This window comes from Strix aluco, chromosome 4 (genome assembly GCF_031877795.1).
Source record: "Strix aluco isolate bStrAlu1 chromosome 4, bStrAlu1.hap1, whole genome shotgun sequence".
In the NCBI taxonomy this organism is placed as follows: domain Eukaryota; kingdom Metazoa; phylum Chordata; class Aves; order Strigiformes; family Strigidae; genus Strix; species Strix aluco.
This window is the reverse complement of record NC_133934.1, coordinates 67211340-67231147: the sequence shown is the minus strand read 5'-3', so window position 1 is coordinate 67231147 and position 19808 is coordinate 67211340. Positions and strand designations below refer to the sequence as shown.

At 44.0% G+C, this 19808-nt stretch overlaps 1 protein-coding gene across 1 annotated transcript in view; it reads right to left on the bottom strand.

Moving 5' to 3' along the window:
* Positions 1-5815: 5815 nt before the first annotated feature.
* GTF2E2 (general transcription factor IIE subunit 2) overlaps positions 5816-19808 on the bottom strand; it is a 28869-nt gene continuing 14876 nt past the window's right edge. Inside the window, exons 4-8 of the mRNA XM_074823443.1 lie at positions 18397-18504; positions 16398-16580; positions 15836-15929; positions 7726-7841; positions 5816-6692 (exon numbers count right to left, since the gene is read on the bottom strand). Of these exons, the coding sequence (XP_074679544.1) occupies positions 6573-6692; positions 7726-7841; positions 15836-15929; positions 16398-16580; positions 18397-18504 (621 nt within the window). The 3' untranslated portion in view covers positions 5816-6572. The remainder of the gene's footprint in view (positions 6693-7725; positions 7842-15835; positions 15930-16397; positions 16581-18396; positions 18505-19808) is intronic.

The window sequence follows — 19808 nt, the reverse complement described above, 5'->3', positions numbered from 1 at the left end:
GGCAGTGCCCGCAGCCCGGATGGGACGGGGAGGAGGAGCGAGCCCAGCACCCACGGGCCTCCTCGGGAGAGGCGGGGGGAAGCAATAAGAAGGCCGGGAGAGGAAAGATGAGATAGCACTGGGGTCTGGCCAGGCAGCTTTAGAGGCTGAGACAGAGGCTGGGAGGGAAGCCAGCAGTGAAGAGCAAAGAGATGGCTTCGTGAGGACAGTCCAGGCCAGGGTGAGGGTGCAGCACTCACCATGGATTTTCTCCACGATTCTCAAAGCTTGGGGAAATTGAGAGGTGTCAGCCAGCAAGGGTCACCGCACTACCTGAATGCTGCCAAGGCAAGGCTGCTCTGTGCTCCCTGCCAGCACGAAAATGCTGTACACACTGGGAAAAGCACACCGCTAGAGCATTGGCCGTCCCACCGCCCTGGGAAGGACAGGGATAACTGCACACAGGGTGCACAGTGCACCTAAAAGCCTGAAGTTTGCCCTGGGACCGTACCTGCAGCCCAGAGCCAAGGCAGCAATCCCCAGGCCAGGCAGTGCCTGCACCAGGGAGACATTTCAACCCAGGAAGATGAGCAGGATGCTGCAGATGCGTGCCCTACAACTGCGGGCTGCCCAGAGAGCCAGGCTTCAGCCAACACTTAAACACCGTTATGTGCCTCACTGCCATGCTCAGGCTAGAAACCAAGATGATGGTGGAGCTTAAAAAGCAAAGCTAAGAAATACCATTATCAGATGCCCAAAACGCTTCTTGTAAAACACGGGCAAGTCAACCATTAGCAGAGTCTGGACTTCATCTCTGCAGTCTCCATAATTAATAACTAGCTCAGGAGGGAATAGAGAATATAACGTAACTGATGGAGGCGGGAGGAAATCGCACAAGTACTTCAGGCCTTGGATGTAAGCCCAGAAGTGCAGGTATAGTCAAAAAATTAACTTAATGGAAGAACAACCTCCTGCCTTAACCATCCTTTTCCCCTGCTGTGCTTGCACTCTGCACCATGTCCAACCATCAAGGCTGGGAGTCCAACACGTGGGTCCCAACCACAGAGGCGCTGATGGGTTTTCAGAGTCACAGCTGCTTTTTTCTAGGCTGCTGGGTAACACGGAGGCCACTGCACACACTTGCAAACCGAAGCAGCAGAAAGCAAGCCAGCAAGAAGCAAGGAGAACTGCTCTTCCATCAAGCTGGGCAGCACTGAAGGAACCAGGGCTCAGACCCACAGGAGCACATGCGTAAAAGGGGCCACAGGGGATCTCTGACGCAACCTCCCTCTTGCAACAAGAGTAACGGATCTGAGCAGCCTGGTCTTGTCTTGTCTGGGCAATGCTTGAAACCTCCATTGATGGAGTCACCTCCCCACCAGCTTTTTTTTTCCTAATATCCAAGCCAAACTTTCCACGAGCCCCTATTATGTCATTTGCCATGGCTGCCAAAAAGTTTGACCACATCATCTTCCTAATTGCCCTTCACATCGCTGTACCCGTGATTAGATATGCCTCCAGCCACTTCTTCACCACATCAAGCTGTTCCAGCTCCCCACTCTCCTCCCAAGCCCTCTGTCCCCAGCTCTGACCAGCCCAGAAGCCTCAGCCAGACCCTCCTCAGCATCCCTGCATCCCTCTTGAATGGGAGCGGGAGGCCCAAACTGGACACAGTTTCCAGGTGTGACCTCCCCGGTGCTGAGCAGAGAGCCAACAGCTCTCCTTGTTCTGCTGGCCCTTGCTGGAGTGGCACAGGCTGCATTCACCTCATTAGGGAAGAGAGCAGCTACAGCTATGCAATACCCAGCACAACAGAGAAGCTGCCTTCCTGCCAAGAGTCCTGCTGTGTCCAGACAAGCCCTCTCTTCTGGGGAACTGCCATTCTTCCTTACCTGCTTTAAGGGGATGTGTCCAGAGAGCCTGCGCAGGACAAGACAGACATGGTTAGGAATGCACCTACAGAGCCAGAACAACAGACCTGAGAAGCAGCCCCTCTCTCCCCTGGGAGGAGATGGAGCTCCAAACTACCTGGCCTTCTGCATTACAACAAAATGCTGGCCCAGGGCTCTTGGCTGGCATGACGCTGCCTTCTGCAAGCACCTCTAGAGCCAGGCTGGGCAGGGCTGTAGCAGTGCCAGCTACCTGAGGTGGCTGGGAATGCTGTTTTCAGTCTGATCCCTGTCTTGCTGACAACTCGGTGGCAGGCCTTGACAATCCAGCCATATCCCTGACTTTACCAGCAGCAGAAAGCCAGTACCAGCAGACTGGGGTCTGAGGTCTCCTCTCCCTGATGTTGTTAGTGGTTAGCCTTGATAGTCTTAACCAGTCAACAGTAAGCACTCAACTCTACTGGACATCCTCCCCCAGATGCAGTAGCTGCCAGAGGCCCCCGAGGCAGTAACACACAAAGGAATTTGGACCTGGTACATTAGCAGCGACCTGAAAGCAAGCAACAAAGCTGGAAATAATGAGACGTCAGTACCAGAGTTGCTTCTAGTCATCTGCAAATGCAAGCCCCTCCTCAGCAGCAGGTACTGGGAGCCCAGCTCTCCCTGGTGGCCCCGCACCGCCTGCCCATGCTCATCAGAAGTGACAGCCCTCGCTGGCTACATCCACGTGCGGGGTCTTTATACCATTTGTCAGGGCTCCCTTGCCTCTCTCTCCTCTGCTCTCTAAAAGCCTTGAATGATCATGATGAATTATAGATTAGCTCTGGTACACACCGCCTTATGTCAGTTTTCTCATTCAACCATACAAAATCCTGCTGTTTTCCATCCCCTTCCAGAATGATCATCGTAACCGAGGAGGAGGTGGAATAAGTCTTCAGTTAGAGCAACTTTCAGGAGAGAAGCCAGTAGAGCTCTGTCTTTAGAGATGTGACACCCCTGGGCTATTCAGTTGTACCGTCAAAAAACAACAGCGCTTTTATTTTGAGGGTGAGGAGAAGCAGACGAAATAAAGGTCTGGTTCACATAGACAGACACAAAGAAGTCCTAATGAGCTCCTCCTGAAGGGCCAGTGCAGCTCCCCATCCCCATGGGCAGATTTGCTGACATGCCCTACGAGGATACCTTTGCAGAAGCAAATCCTAGACCAGCAACACCCGGTTAGAGAGGAAAAGCTATCAGCGATGTGACCCTGCTTATCCCGCCAGCTCCCTCCTTCCAGTTTCATCATGGTGGAATTGGCACACCTCCCTCCCAACAGGATGAACTAGTGTAATACTGAGGGGCCAAGAGGACTGAGTGCATGTCTCTGGCTGCTTGCAGACCTCAAAAGAGCTGTGTTCTCTTGGGAATAGCTCTAGCAACCGCGGCAGATACTGTCCTTGCAGCCACAGGCTCAAGATGCAATCGTGCAAGCAAAAGGATAATGTAAGACAGCCAAGATATAGCTCAGAGAGCTTTCATCATTGAGAAAGAGCATCTGTCTTTTCCCCAGAGCCCTGTCTGTACGTCCATCAGCATCACCAGGGGCGGGAGCTGGATGCCTCTCTGTTCCTGGCTGATATGGCAGGGCAAGAAGAGAAGGATGCTGCATCAGAAGAACTGCTCATCAGGCCTGCATTCCTCGATCACCCCAGAGGATTAGAAAGGCTCAAACGACAGCCCCGCCAGGACTGACACACCGAATCCTGGAGCTGAGGGAACATGTATCACCTGAGAAGCCTCAGGAGAGTGGAGGCGACAAGTCCTCACCTGGCACGGACAGGTAAATACCGCATTGAGATGGGTTTGCCAAAGAGCCTTCCTGAGATGCATGAAACAAAGGTGCCTGCCGTGGAATAAATGATCACTGTAGGTCCCTTCCAACTGAAATCTATTCTATGTTCTATCTTTGTCAAGGGCAGCCTGAGTCCCCTTATCCTCCCGGTTAGCAGCAGATGCTTCCAGGGAATGAAAAGAAAAATGGAGTAATAGGCCCACAGCCCCCAGGAGAGAGCATGATGCCTCTCAGCAGCCCTTGGCACTGCCAGACTGAGGGAAGAAGGATTTTGCCAAAGAAAGTGAGCTGAGGGCATGATGGTTTTGGCCACTGGGAGAAACATCCTGCCAGACACAAATACATGAGAATACCTTGGAGGAAGAGGAATTAGGTTTAAGATTTTAACAGCTGTGAACTCTTACACTGAACTTCACTGAAAAGCCCGATTTGGACATTACGCTGTGAAGAGACTGAAGTGGACTGGAGCAGTACTAAAATGCTTTCAACAAACAGACTCCCATTGATATAGTCTGAGATGTTTTCAAGTTGCACCATTTGATTTTTAAGAGGTCTTGGAAAAAAAAAATGTAAGGAACGCTGAGAGCATCTTCAATAGAGAAACAAAACCCAACTCCTGAAACCCACACAAAAGAGAGGAGCTCATGCTTATTTTCTGAACTTGTTTTCTTCATGACTGCTTGTCGATATTCCATACCACCTCTAACAGGCCAATGTGAGCATCCCTTCAGCTATTTTTGAGCCTGTACCCTAACAAGCTGTAAAACTCATTATGCCCTCTCTGCTAGTACAGCAGAGAAGACTTTCTCCAGTGAGACAAAGCATCTAATCCAGTCTTTCCAACTGTACATCAACTGGATCGTTTTGTTCCTTTGAACACTGGAGCCTGACAATGCCAGCACAGCACACAGAGCCAGCAGTCAGTCTTCCTTTCCTGCTCTCCTATTTTCTGACCTAACATATTTTTCATCTTTGAAAGTAGTTGGAGGCATTTTCTTTAGAACCCCCTATTATCTTAATTACTTGAGCAGAGAAACAAAGCAGGTAGCCTACCTTATGGTCTGCTTTGCAAGCTTTGGTTTATAGAGAAAAGGTAATGTTAGGTAAGATGACTGGGAAGTTACCCCATAAAAAACCCCAAAGGTATGAAAGGCAACTCAGAGCTCACTAAGAGCTCTGCTTTTGTCTGAGCCCTACCACCCAAAAAATCACTGCTCAAAAATGCAGCAGATGGAAGGGAACCTTTTTTTTTTTGAGTGAAGATGACAGAAGAGAGGTGAATAGTTTTGCAAGTGTGCCGTGGGTGCTTTAAAGCAGAGCTGTAACAGAAAACTAAAAAGCTCCAAGAGAAATTGCTTGTGCTGACCTAGAAGATAGAGGAAAGAAAAAGAGTTTCAAAACCAGCTGGAGCAGCATGCTTTTTTATACATATATATATATTAAAAAGCATAAAAAAAATTAGAAGAAACCTCCCACAGGCATTTAGCAACTCTTTAAACAGGGCTGACATGTGCAATGCTGGAAGTATTGTCCGTTTCTCAAAAGAGCAGTCTTTAAAATCAGGAGGATAAATGCTACACTTCCAGAAGTATATTTCTCCTCCTGTGCTTCCCCAAGCAATCATAACTTGTTCGGTGCGACAGCAACAAAGCCTTATTCTTCATCTGTTTATGTGTCCAGATCCAATGGCCTCTGCTTCAACCCCTGATACATCAAGCAAGACAACAGCGTGCATGCAATCTACTGTCGGTGGGCTACTGCAGTCACCTGTTTTATCTTTGATCCTAACCCTAGAGGAGCAGAGAAGAGCTCCTCTCCCACAGTGCCATGAAAACAGTATCAGCATTGATTGACTCCGGTTTAGTACATAAAAATAAGTTATCAAGAGGACATAATTTGGCCACATTCCATGTTAGTCTGTACTGCACAGAACATCAGGCATCTACAGGGAGCTTTCATTTAGGTGGTTCCTCCCCCCTCCCCAACCAAGAACAATAAAAAGATGACAGTCCAGAACAATAGGTCACTGAGAAGATAAAAATATAGCAAAGATTCCTTTACCTCTTTGAAAAGGAAAACGCAACAAGCATGAAAGAGGTTGATTCTCTCAATCTTTAAGGAAGCAACACTGGAAACCAGCATTGTAAATTTATTACTTAAAAAAAAAAAATTGCTTCAGTATTACACTGCCATTTCATTTGCCTCCTGTCCACAGAGAACTGTGCAACACGCGTGCAACCCTTACAGTGACAAGAAATCGCCGAGGGCAATTTCTGATTAGCATTAGGAAGCTCCAGCTGCATTGCCATCCTGCAGCCTCCTGGGAGTTCAGGAGAGGGTTTTTTCTGAGTTTGAGCCTCAGATATCACTGACGTTCAGTAAAGCTCAGTCCCATGGCAGGGAAGAAGCATACAAACCGTGGGTGTATTTGACTGTGAAAGAAACTTGCCTGCAGTGATTTCAGGAAAAGGTTTTCCTGAAATAGGTAAAACAAATGCTGTATTCAATTGTACTAGAAAGCCCCTTGTAAGTAATTCCAGGTAAATACCCATTAAGCAATGTAAAAGCAGAGTTAAGCACTGAACAGGAACTCCTGCATTACATGCTGAGCACCATTTATCACTCTGTGCCAAGAGACAACTAGTGAGAACCTCTTACTTAAAGACACATTTCCCATTAGCTAATTAAATTAACTCTAAATTTAGTAGTTCATACTTGCTCTTAAACTGACCTGTTTCATCTCGGCAGTTGCTGGGATGGGGGAAACACATCACATTACTATATACAGTCAGTCTTTCTGCGAGCAGACACTGAGCCCGAGTGGCAAAAAGCCTGTATAAAAATGCACGTTTACTCCAGAATTCAACCGGTCACTGTTTGCCAGGAACGACATCGGAGTAATCTTTTAATACTCCAGCCAAGTGGTCATTGTGAGTCTTAAATCGACGTTTCTTCTGAGAAGCGGGTTTCTTCCTCCTCTGAATAGGAGCCTACAAGAAGAAATAAACAATAGTCAAAAGATCTGCCCTCCAGCTGCAACATCTGACCTGATGTGTGACCCTGTGCTAGTCATCACTTCTGCGAAGAATAGCCCTGCTTGAACCAGGGGTGGGCAGGCAGGGAAGGTGCTTGCTTGTTTTTTGCAAAAAGCAACAGCATTCAATTCAAATCCAGGCAGGGAGATGACGCTGGGGACAGAGCAGAGTCTGTATCCCATGCACAGTAGTAAAGCTGGCGTTCGGAATCAAAGTTTCCAAATTCTTCCATGCAGCTACAGAAGCAGGTACGTGCCCCATAATTCTATCCACAGTTATATGCTCAAAGACACATTTAGCATATACGGAATCCACGAGGAGTGCCTACATGACGACAGGCATTAAAGCATCTAGTGTAGTGACAAGCAGAAACCAGGAATGAGTCCTGAGTGGAAGAGCTCTCAGGAAAGGACAGTCTGAAGCCAAGTGCAGAAGAGAAAAGACACTGTGTATCACATACAAATAAATGTTAAAAAAAATAATAATTGTTTGAAGCCAGGGAGAAAGCATCTTTGGAGAGCTTGCAGCCATTTTGCACCCCCAGTAAAACACAAGCATATTGCACCCAGCTTGGAGAACAGTGTGTGAGTGTGTGGTGAGAGGCACATTACGCAGTTCCCATCAGGATTTCAAAACTATCTAGCAGAAAATAAAAAGTTTGGAAAAAAAAATCCTTCTCCCCAAAAGAGTAACTGTTCTTCTACTCCTAATGTACAGCTTTCAAGCAGAAGCTTCCACTTCGGAGCTCACAGGGATTTCTGGCATTTGCCCTCTTCTTGATGCTGCTTGGATTACACTGGCTCAAACAAGTTATAAAAACACTGACTGCTGGCTACAGCATTGTTTTTTGCAACTTCTTAAAATCGGTCACACTTCCCTGAGCTACACAAAGCAGCTGTGCATAACCTCACCTACATGTTTTGCGATTAACACTGTGGGGTCAGGAAGGGGAAATCTCCTAGAAAGATCTGTAATTTGTATCTCTTACTATTTTCTTTGGTCCAGTTTCTTGCATGGAAGAAATACCCTGTCGTTTCAGATACTCTTCAATTTTCTCCTCATCCATAGAATCCACGGGAATGCTCCTCCACAGCTTCTGAAATTCTGAAACACCAAACAAACCCTCGTTTTATATCTCAATGAACAAACCCTGGGAAAAGCCCCCACACGAAGGGAAAGAAACAAACTTGATTTCAAACTCTGAAGTATTCTGGCACATCGGTCCATAACCGTACAGATGCAGTGGTCACCGCCAGCAGGCACCCAGTTAGCACAGTCTTTACCCACTCCAAATGCAGGAGGCACTTCCAAAAAAGCACACAACTAAAAAAACCCAAACCCCAACCAACAAAACAACAACAAAACACCCCTAACATGCAATGGAAGAAGATAAGCCGATTCTCATCTGTGCTAACTGTGCTCCAGCATCTCAGCATCAGGAGCACCCACAGGCAACATGTGCTTTTAATGTTAATTTGCTACGGAGTCTCTTTTTGCCTAGCATTTCTATAGCTGTGTAGACTGTCAATGTGTTTTATAAGCCTCAGTTCAAAAGATTCTGGTGAAGGGTAGTACCTAACCATAAATGGCAACTTCATTTCCACATCTTCAGCTGCCACTGCCTTGGGAGACTTGTCATCTCATAGTCCAATTTACTGAAGGTTGAAGACATTTACTTCAGTGTGTTTAAGCTCGTTTATCACTGTAATATAATACATACTGTGCTGTACAGATAATAAATTACTAAAATTCCTTTGGTGTTAAAAAGAAGAGAGATACCTTAAAAGCCACAGCAGCGGGAAAAAAGACAGAGACAGTAAGTCTTAATTAGAGCAGCTGCCATCTGCCTGCACACTTTCTGCCTCATGTAAAATTTCACAGAGCCTCTGGAATGCCTTCTCCAGGCAGCGGCTGGTACAATCCTACCTCCCTTCATTCCCCAGGCAGTAAGTTAGATATATCCTGTCAGCAGGTTTGGCTAACAAACTATAAATAAAACAGGAGGCACACATAGCAACGCAAGACTAAATTTTTCCCTTTATTTCCAGATAAATTTAGTATACAGTTGTCAAAACAACCACAACTTCTGCATGCTTAAGAAGCTGTCCTATGCAGCAGGCAATGAAACACTCCAGTGACGGTCTGCCACAGATACACTGCCTCTAGACACGCTGCAACAAAATGGCACTGTACATAACAGACTGGGTTCCTGCACTTGGACCAATTCCCTTCCTAATGCATCTTGTTTTTCGCTGAACCTACATGCTTTAAGTCTCAGGTCTTTCTTTTCTTCCCATTGCCAACAGTAAGGGGCTGTCCAACCTTTTCAGGAAACAAAAGAAAGGAATTTCACCAGTGAAGAACAACAATGTTCATTTTTGGTAACGCAGTGTTTTTGAAGAGAATTAAATCCTGTCAAAACACCACTTTTGGTTACGTGGAGACAGCAGTCAGCTTGTTTCTCAAACAGACTATACAGCACAGTGGGATCATTGAGACTGCAGTTTTCAGATAACTTAATGCAAGGATTGACATTGTAGTCAAGACATTCTCCGTCGGCTCATCCATTTTGAGTGTGATTCCAGGCTTTCGGCATAGTTTGCAGTGCCTGCTATCACAGATCATCTCTCACCTAATCCTATTGCAGCAGATGGAGAAGGCTGTGTTATGATCAAAGCTGAACATGCAAGAGAGATTTCTCAGCGATGAGCACTCAAATTAAGGGTCCTATTGCATCCTCCAGACTGAGCAGGACATACTCTTTCAAGCTATTTCCTTTCTGTGCATGTCCCCTCCCTGTCCTGAACACCCAAGCTAGACTCAGCTGGACACCAAAACCCTGTGGCGCTTGGAAAGATGCATCAGACAACGGGTGTGCAAATGCAGTATCGCACTTCGCGAGGAACTGTATTTCAAGTCACGTGTTTCTGCAGCTCACATGTGAAGTGACAAGGCCACACATAAAGGCATGACTATTAAACAGATCCTGGTTAGAGACACTTTGAGGTTGTGTTGTGCTATACTGCCTTTGGCTTCGCACAGACTACTCCCATGGGAGCTAAGAGATGCAGGTTAGTCCTCCAAGATGCACAACAGGCGCACGTACATGAGGAGACAGAGATGAGAGACCTGATAACTCTGAACATTTACATGACAGTGTCCCTTTTATGTATAATGTTCTGCCACAAACACAGATGATGTGTCTCCTTATTACAGTTCATGATATACGGACAAATATGCACCAGCAAAAAAAAAAGGCTGGCTGAGGATAGGTGCTTAAGGTTAAACTGGTCTACATTCTTCCGGGGAACAGAAGTGAAAAATTAAACACTAGAAAATAAATGGTCAGCTCTTCAAGGATCAACATGCACAGATCAGTTAATATCTAACCACAGCATTTTGCATTTCTTGTAATGCAGTGGTTATACCATCATTACAGCTTCACATTCACCTTTTAAGCTTGGCCAAGAAATACGAATGTAACAGTCACCAAGAATCAAAATGGTAAAGCTAAAATGGGCTTTACATACAGATAATTTAATCCACTAATTGGCCCCACCAGAGTCACTACACAGTATTCTGCAACTCCATTTAAAAATTCCTTCATAAATCAGGCTGCTTTCAGTGCTATTGCTTTGATTGTGGCAACTGCAAATAAACCTTCTTCCCATGCTGAGGCTCCATGTAGGGCATTAAAATACCTCATTGCCTAGGAAAGGGGGGAGTCACAACAACACAGTGTATCCCCCTCCCAGCCCCAGAAATACTTGCTGTTAATGGACTGGTTCAGGACTAAAAGCACAGGATAAAGGAGGAGAAACATAGAGAGCTGCCACCCTTCAGATGGCTGTGCATACTAGCTGTTTGCATTTAGGGTGCCATCTAAAGGGAAAAGGAGAATCACCTATCATCTCATCACAAAACCGATTTGGTGTAACACCGCACACTGAACTAAATGCAAAAACTGAAAAAAAGAGTGCAGCTGTCTGGCTGGCACTGAACCATTTCCACATAACCTGTCAGATTTATTCAGTCTCCAAGGACTATGCCCCTATCAGCTAGTGAAAGTTTAGACCTTGGGAATACGCTATCTGAATTATTGCGACATCCTCTCTGAAATATGAGAACCAATGGGAAAAGCTGGCAACAACTACAGCTCTCAAGAAACAACCCTCTGCATTTGTAGCTGTGGTATTTGTGCACCTCAAAATTCATACCCTTGACCCAAGATGGAAAGAGATTTCTTCAGCTTCTTTGAGGAATTTGAAATACTCTCACCCCGGCCTTTGATGTATGGCTCCAAGAAAAGGGGGTCAGCACTTGTTAAAAGCAGTAGTTCATGAGAGGGGCCAGGGCAGAGGAAATGGAACACAATGACTCGACTCCATTACTGTGCTCTACCACCTCTGGAGCAGCATCCACACCTATGGTTGGCCAGGCAGAAGGATGCAGCGGGATGGTCTGTCTCTGGGGTGGGGAGAAGGAGGAAGGAAAAATGCTGCGATGAGCTGATGTATCTGAAGAGCAGTGATGGAAAGCACTCTAGGAATGTTCTCTAGGAACAATGGTTTCAATATAGCAGATCCATTTTTCACAATGTCTTTCTTTGCTCTGTGGACAGGGCACAGGGAGTTCGGTACTGGTGTGAGGAGCAGTAAGGGGATTGTTGGAGCAGAAAGCTCACCACATGCTGGCCTGCTTCAGCCAGCCATGGAGAACCAGTTCAGATGCACACATTCCTGCAGTGCATGTAGCCATTATGATTACAGAGCACATTCAACTTTCCTCCTTCATGTCCCGTCAACCACTAGGTGATCTCTACACCATCAGAACACGGTGAAGGTAAGATGCTCTATCAGAGCCACTAAACTATTTGATAGATCAGCCAGAACAAGCGTATAATAGCTATGGAAGGAAAAAAACTGTCCAGTAGTCAAGACAGTAAGGCTTCACCTGACTACAGCAGGCTGCATTCAGACAAGCTGACAATTTCTCCTACTGCTTCGGCTGCTGTGACAAGACAGAACCCAGAAAAAAGTCCCCTGGGGAGAAATTTCCAAACGCTTTCTGGCCAAAGCAACAGGTGCTGTGAACCCTCAAGGAGGCAGAAAGTTGTAATACCAGTACCAGAGGCTGGTGCTCAGTGTCTTGCCTGGACTATGAACAAATCCTATATGCAATATCTTGCAATTTGATGACTAAAATATTCTGACTCAGAAGCTTGAACAGAATCAACACTACTCACAGGCTACTCCCTTGCTCCTCCAGAGAGCTAACTTCTGGTCTTTCAAGTAATGAGAGGAGGGAGTGGGACCATGGGCTGATTGAAAGGCCAGTTTAGATGTTTGCTGAAGTCTCCAGCATCATGATGTCTGCATGCACAGACAAAGCAATGAGCTTTGACCAGCAGTAACCTACACGCAGCAAAGCGGAGGGCAGCATTAACAAAGATTTTGCAAACACCTTCTCTCTCCAAAATACCCAAGGGGTAAGGATGCACAGTTACCTCAACTTTACTGCATCACGAGGTGCCTCATACACAAAACCAATTTACGCTGACATTCCCTGAGTGATTACACTAACATGCTCTCTTTCTATAAACGCTTACGTTTGGGGAACAAAGTCATGGGTAAATGGTTGCATGGTGACTTCAGTGCAGCTCATCCTGCACTTCTGACTGCCTCACCTGCTCTTGCAAAAAGGTTGAGATGGCTTCTGGAGATAAACTGCTATATCACACTGGTAATAAAATCTGCCAGAGATTAAAACCAGCTTAAAAATCTTCACTGAGCTGAGCCAAAATCTGAGCACAGGACAACAGACAATAACAGGGCAGAAGGGAAGAAACAACCAAGTAGCGGGGAAGATGGAGTTCTGCTTCCTAATAGTCCCAGGGAACACAATACAAGATTTATCAAGCACCTTTTCTTTCTGGTATATTAAGTCTGTGCTGCCCCCTGAACCACTTTGGAATTCAAAGCCAGAGCCATAAGTAGTCACTGATCCCAAGCAATTTTTATACTGTTAAATTTAAGAGGCTTTGGCCATTCTTTAAATCTCTTCAAAGGTGCTTAGGAAGAACATTAAAAATATGTATAATTAAGCATCTGAACTTTTTAGGCATTAGAATACTTCCTATACTGCATTCAGATGTGAAAGATAGCATCTCCAACAGTTAAGCAATCAGACCGGCCTTTCAGCATTCAGTCGCACAGGGTGAAAGCTTGGTTCACATGCAAAGTGCTTAGCCCCAGCACAAAAAAGCAGTGCTTTCCTTGGCTGAAGCACCTGAAATCTAGCCCGGCTTTTATAAACGCTTTCAGCTACACACTACTGACAGAAGATTAATTAGTCAGGAAGTCAAGAAGGAACACATGCAATCTGAACCTTCCTTGGCTAATCACATAAAAGGAAGAACAAAAGCCGCTCCTTACTGCGAAAACCTTCTCCAGTACCCTTGAGATCACGATATATAGGTACTGCATCACTGCTGCAGTACATTGGGATTTATTTTCAAAAGGGGAGAAACAAAAGCTTGTTCAGCCATCAAAACAACTGCAGCAAGGGCAGAGGTAGGCACTGCCAGAAAGCAGTTCCTCACACTACTTTAGACAGCAAGCTCCAAATTGCCCTGGCAGTTTCTCTTTCTTTACTGACTACTGATGGAGCTCAGAGAGCGATGGGAGAGGACACCTAACTTTCAGAGGATATTACTCCCAGCCAACATATGTTTGAAACTGGAGAGTGTCATACGGCAGAATCACGTGCTAAGGAGTGCAGAGTTCTTATTTCTAAGGATAAACATTAAACTAGAAACATATTTTGAACTGTCATCAGTTGCTACATCAAAGAGTCTGACAACACTTCAAGGCTTATTTCGCAGTCTTCTAAAAACTTCCTTTTAACATTGCTGGAGATAATGAGCTGAAATAGCACTGCTAACGCAGAAACGTGTCATAACTCATCCTGTATGCAGACAATTCTGCCAATGACTCCCTAAGAGACATGCTTCTGGTGCTCTGGAAAGAATTGTAAAGCAAAACTGCTCAGGAAGGATAGGTTTTCTTCATCACAAGATAACATGGTTGGAAGAAAGACCTGTTCCAGGTGCAGTAAGTAAGTGAACCCACTCAGTGATGTTTTAAGAGTTGTGGCATATGCAGGCAGATAACAAAATGCACAAAAGAGAAAGTATTCTTATGCCCTCTCAGAACAAAGCATTATCATCCGTATGAAAAGAAAAACCAAAACCAGCAGGAACAGAACAAAAAAAAAAAAATCACAGTTTGATCAGATAGGAACATGCTGCCACCTGCGGATGAAAGAAAGCAAAGCCACCTTGAACTACAAACACACTGCACACTAGCAATCCCTTCGTTACAGACACTGCAGGCCTAAATGTCTGCCTTCATCGGGAGATTGAGTCAAACGGCTTAAACGTTTTGTTTCAAGGGGTTTTAGATTGGTTTTTTTTTTAACCCCTTCCCTCCTTTCACTGCAATAGCCTGCCCTACTTGTTCTTAAACACAGATCAGTGCTGGGTGTGCTAAAACATAATGTATTATATATGAACACCTTGGATTTATACCGACTACCTGATGAAGAGTTGGCGGATGTCTCTTGCTACATCTTAATAAAATGGGCTCTTTTATTAAATGTCACAGTTAATCCTGGGGTTATTACAAACTAAGCAACAGGTAGAGATCTCCCTCTGATAACTTTTAGGATGGTTGGGTGGCAGTTATCTGGAAAAAATTGTGCAAGAAGAAATGATCAGCAATCGTGACTGTAATACAAAGAGTAGCTGCTAAAAACTTAAAAGCTTTGTCTAACAGTTACTGCAACAGCACTGATTTCTAAATGTTTTGGCCACAGGCATTTGGGAGGTTAGAAATTCCCCAGTGAATGCAGACTAAAGGCTTATTATTTTGCATTTCACATATAGTTCTGACTGCCACTACCAAGAAGTGACAGAAATTATGGTTTAAGAAGAGATTCACTTCAATATTTTGAAACAATTTTTGTATTTTTAAATGCTGTAGATGTCACATCTACTTAATTATCTCTGTGGGAGAAAGCTATTATTACTGAGAGTACAAGTGTGATACATAACAAATAAGTTAATGATACACATTTCCAGTGGCTTAATTCTATTGAAAATAAAGAGTCTCTCTGAGCTAGTCAAAGAAAAAAAGAGCTTTAGACTTTGTCCTATGGTCCTGTAAGTAGAGCAGTTCAAGTTTCTATCAAAACTCTTCCCTTTTTTTTAACCATAATGTGATATGGTAAGATGGCTTTATGTGGCATGTTACAAGAACAATTATGTTAACGACAGAAAGTGTTTAGTGTTGTTGAGTCATTTAAAATAAGATCTTTTGACACAGATTGCCTTCTCCTTTCTGTATTTACAGGCATCTGATGCTGGCATAAATGTCATTACTGGAACACACCCCAGTTTATGTAATTAATTCTGTGGATAAACAGCCACATTGCACCAGAGGATTTTACCACTACCTGTTAGACAGAAAACACATACTGGACTTTTGAAGTCCCAAATCCACTCCAGCTCTAGGCAACGGCACTACCCCACAACTGCGCTCTCCTCCCAGTTGTAAACTACCCCTTCTCAGGACTTTTGCTCACATCTCTTCCCTGTTTGCTTCCTCCTTCTATTCCATTTGTGGCTTCTCGTTGTGTACACCAATAAAAGGCACATGTAATAAACTGTAAAAAAACACCAAACAAACTTGCACCCAGAAGCCATTCTTTTAGGGTTTTTTGTATGCAAAATATTAGATGCCATTTCACAGTCAAGTGATTTTTAGTCTCTTCTGTACTGCTACACTTGAAGAGAATTGTTGGATTCCTGGTGCCACGGTCCAGTGTATCTACTATAAAACAGAGGATGTTACCCCTGAATTCACTCACTAGTCTTGTTAGCCTCATGTTGATGTCAACCATTCTCCCCACATCTGGATATACCTAATATTTCATTACCACCTTAAAAGACTCCTATACCTGAAGACTGCTTATATATATAGGTGCTTAAGATGAATTCAAATCAGCTATCACAGCAACATATATAAACAAACACCTACCTTCATCCACAGTAAACTGACAGCTCTTGTCATTGTAGAAAAGAATTTTCTTCTTATCAGGGCGATTAACAAAGATGATCTGGTCCCCTAAAGCCTTGAAAACAAATGCAAAACACCTCAAAATCACTTCACTTCCAACAGTAAGGATTCCAGCTTGAACAACAGACCCAGATCATGTGTTACAAAAAGCACTAGAGAAGCAGCAAAGTAACTGGCAATGAAAAGCATCCAAAGCGGACACTGACAACAAGTAATAAATCACAGATGAGATACAGAGGACTGAGATCAAGGTATAAAAGCAGAACTAAATGCCTACAGATGGAATGTGAGAGATCAAGAGTCTTTTGTGAGAAAGAGCTTTGACAGCTGTGCTGAGCCATCAGGCCAAACCGGAAAATAAAGGATGAAATACAGAAAAAGCTGCAATATTATCTTCTGAAATAGCTTTTGAGTTATCACAATAACAGAAACAACTCACGAGAAAACTCTCCCTTAGCCTCTATGTCCCCTTTGAGAAGCTAACCGGGATGGGTTCGCTGGATCACAGACACGTGCTACTCACCTTTATAGCTTTCTGTGCATTGGGTAGCCCTTCCTCAATATCTTCTAAAAGGATTCCTCCCAGCCCTCGTTGGTCATGCTTGTCCAAGAGTCTGAGCAGAGCCTTTTTATCTTTCAAGTTGTACTTGGGTTTGAAAGCATACTTCCCATCTACAACTTCTATTTTCGGATTGTTGACTAGAGCCTGTAGTAGGGACATAAATTTTAAACCTTGAAAAAGAGCACATGCTAATACTTTTTTCCTAGTGTGCTTTCGAGCAGCTAGAGCACATCAGCCACACATCACAGCTGCCAGTTTGGAGGTTTGAGTCTGAAATGGATTTTAAATCCTTGGATCCTAGATCTACTAGCCTAGGCATAATTTGCCACAACATAAAGCAGAAAACATCAAAGAAGGCTTAACATCATTCACTTAATGCCTTTGGGCTCGAAGGTCCATGAAGCCTCTTATGGCAGAAAGCCGCACGTGTTCCTTTTTGAGAAAGGAATGAAAATAAAAAGAAGACGGAACACAAAAAAGTGGGCTTTGGCTGAATATAAAGTACAAACGCACAACTCAGCATATCAGGTTCAGGTCATATGGATGTTACGAACGCGAAAGGCATTAACCTGGGATGAATAAAAGAGAGGAGTCAGTCTTCCCCAACTGCTGTCAATTGGCACCAGCAGCTATAGAAGAAATTGAGAAGAGCAGACCTCCCTACACAGTAGGATTTTACTTATGATGCCAGCTTCAGAGTGAGGCTGACCAGAAGTTCATGGACAACTGAAACGATTTAAGATATGCTCCAAATCAGTTCTGCTGTGCAGCCAGTATCACAATGGATGTTCACCTGTAACAGAGGGCAACTCTACTTAGTTTCTTCTGCAGATGCCAGCCTGACCCTGAAAGGAGAAAGAGAAGAGACACAGAAAGAAGAAAGGAGGGAGAAAACACCTGTAACAGAGAAGGTAACTAACTTTGGTGCTGCAGGGTATTGTTCACCTTTTCTCATCCAGTAACAATTCAGTGATAATTTTATACATATTTCTTGGGAGGAGCTTTTTCATTCCATCTTGATATTCTGGTTCATTATGGAAACAACCTGGAGCTACCTTTCAAAACGACTTTAGCAAAGTTAAGCTTCCATCACAACCAACACTGCTGGATTGGAGGTTTCCGTACCCCAGACTATTAGTACTAGTATAGCAAAAGAATGCGACGGGCTGTATTACTTAAAACCATCCTAGTTTTACTATGCAGAGATTTTTTCCCCACATCTCAACAGCCTTTACCATCCCGTTGCGAGGATTTTAAATATGATCTGAGCAAAACCAGGTAGGCCAATCAAATATAAATACTGAATACAGATTTTGTTGATTTATTAATCTTGAAATTCCATTAAGACATTCAGATCAATTAAGCATGAAGATGCCTGTGGTGGCAAGTTATGGTGAATCTGTAACAATGAAACTTAGCATTTAGAGTCAGACTAATGAACTCCAGCAGTGGAATTTGTAAATCTATTACCCCACAATTTCAGACATAAATTTCACATCAGAATTCTTCATTTCAGTAAGTAACAAAGAATTGTAAGCCTATGAATTTTGTGCCATACTCCTTTGGTTTATTTAGTTTAACATCCTCGATATTGGAAGAGCTCTCTGCTTGAAATTTTTTAAAAAATAAATTCCCTAAGAAAAACATCTTGTTTATATAAAATTAGTAATGAAATAACTATTTTTAACTAATAACTAAATACACAATAACTAATAACTAATAACATAAAACATACCCACTGTGTAACAATTCTAACAAGTCCTTAAAAATGTCAGAATAGCTTTCATTTCACAGTTACCTCAACAGCAGGAGGTACAAGACAGACAGACATGTGAATCAATGCAGTTTCTTAAATGGGGGATTATATATTTATAGAGCTTATAATTAAATAAACATGTATAATTCAGGTTTATTATAATCCTTTATCTCTAATTAAAATCTAGACCTATGTTTTCTTTACCTCACTCATTAACCATTGTTTCTGTTTGAGTCCAATATCTAAATGCTGTGTTTCATCCAAAATCTCTTCTAGCGTTAATGGATGTGTATCACCACGCTGATGTCGAGTCTGGAAAAGTAAATAGGATCCATTAGAGTTCTGAACTTTATTCAACAACTCAATTATCATAAAGTAACTAAAACTGGTATAATGTGATGACAAAACAACTTTTGCAAAACCAGGACAGACACAGTACACATAGCATATGAATTTCAATTTAGGGGTTTTGAGAATATGAAGAAAAAAAAATTATTACCAGCCGATATTGATGACAAAGTCATCTGTCAAGCACCAAATTACACGTTATTTTGATAAATAGCTCATGAAGCCTAAAAGCTGACAGCATCTTGCAATTCCTGTATCTACTGCAAATAAAAACCATTACCCTGGTTTTAAAGTGACCTGGAATAATTAGGATTTCAGTAATGGAACAATATGCTGACTGTTTTGTCTAGTGAGAGCATTTTGAATTTAACAAGCAGTTTCTTGCTGGTGGAGGGGAACCTCAATCCATCCCACTCCTACCAGCTTGACACCAGTGCCAGCAATAGATGCCTAGAGCCTGGAGAGGGATCACAGCTCAGCAGGGGATCACTTGAAGAGCAGCACAAAGGAATTCCAGGCAGTAAGTTAGCTTCATAGGGGCCCAACTTAAATGCCTCTAAGCAAACACACATAATAATAAGAATAATCAAGAGGAACTAGAGACGTCCACACACCTGCAGGGCTACGATCTTATTGGCATCATGGAGATGTGGTGGGATGGCTCCTATGACTGGAGTGTTGGAATGGAAGGATACAAGCTCTTTAGGAAGGACAAGCAGGGGAGATGAGGGGCGGGGGGGTCACCCTCTATGTCACTGACCAGCTGGAGTGCACGGAGCTCTGCTTGGGGATGGGTGAGGAGCCAACCGAAAACTTATGGATCAGGACTAAAGGGAGGGCAGGGACAGGAGGTGTTATAGTGGGGGTCTGCTACAGACCACCCAACCAGGACCAATCAGATAAGGCCCTCTATACACATATAGGAGCAGCTTCACATTCACAAGCCCCAGTCCTCATGGCGGACTTCAACCATCCTTGTATCTGTTGGAGGGCCACACAGCAGCACATAAGCCATCCAGGAGGTTCTGTGATATACTGATGGTAACTTCCTTCTCTGAGTGATAGAGGAGCCAATGAGGAGAGGTGCTATGCTGGATCTTGTTCTCACCAACAAGGAAGGGCTGGTGGGGAGTGTAAAGCTCAAGGGCAGCCTTGGCTGCAGTGACCATGAAATGGTGGAGTTCAAGATCCTTAGGGCAGCGAGGAGGGTGCACAGCAAGCTCGTTACCCTGGACTTCAGGAGAGCAGACCTTGGCCTCTTCAGGGAT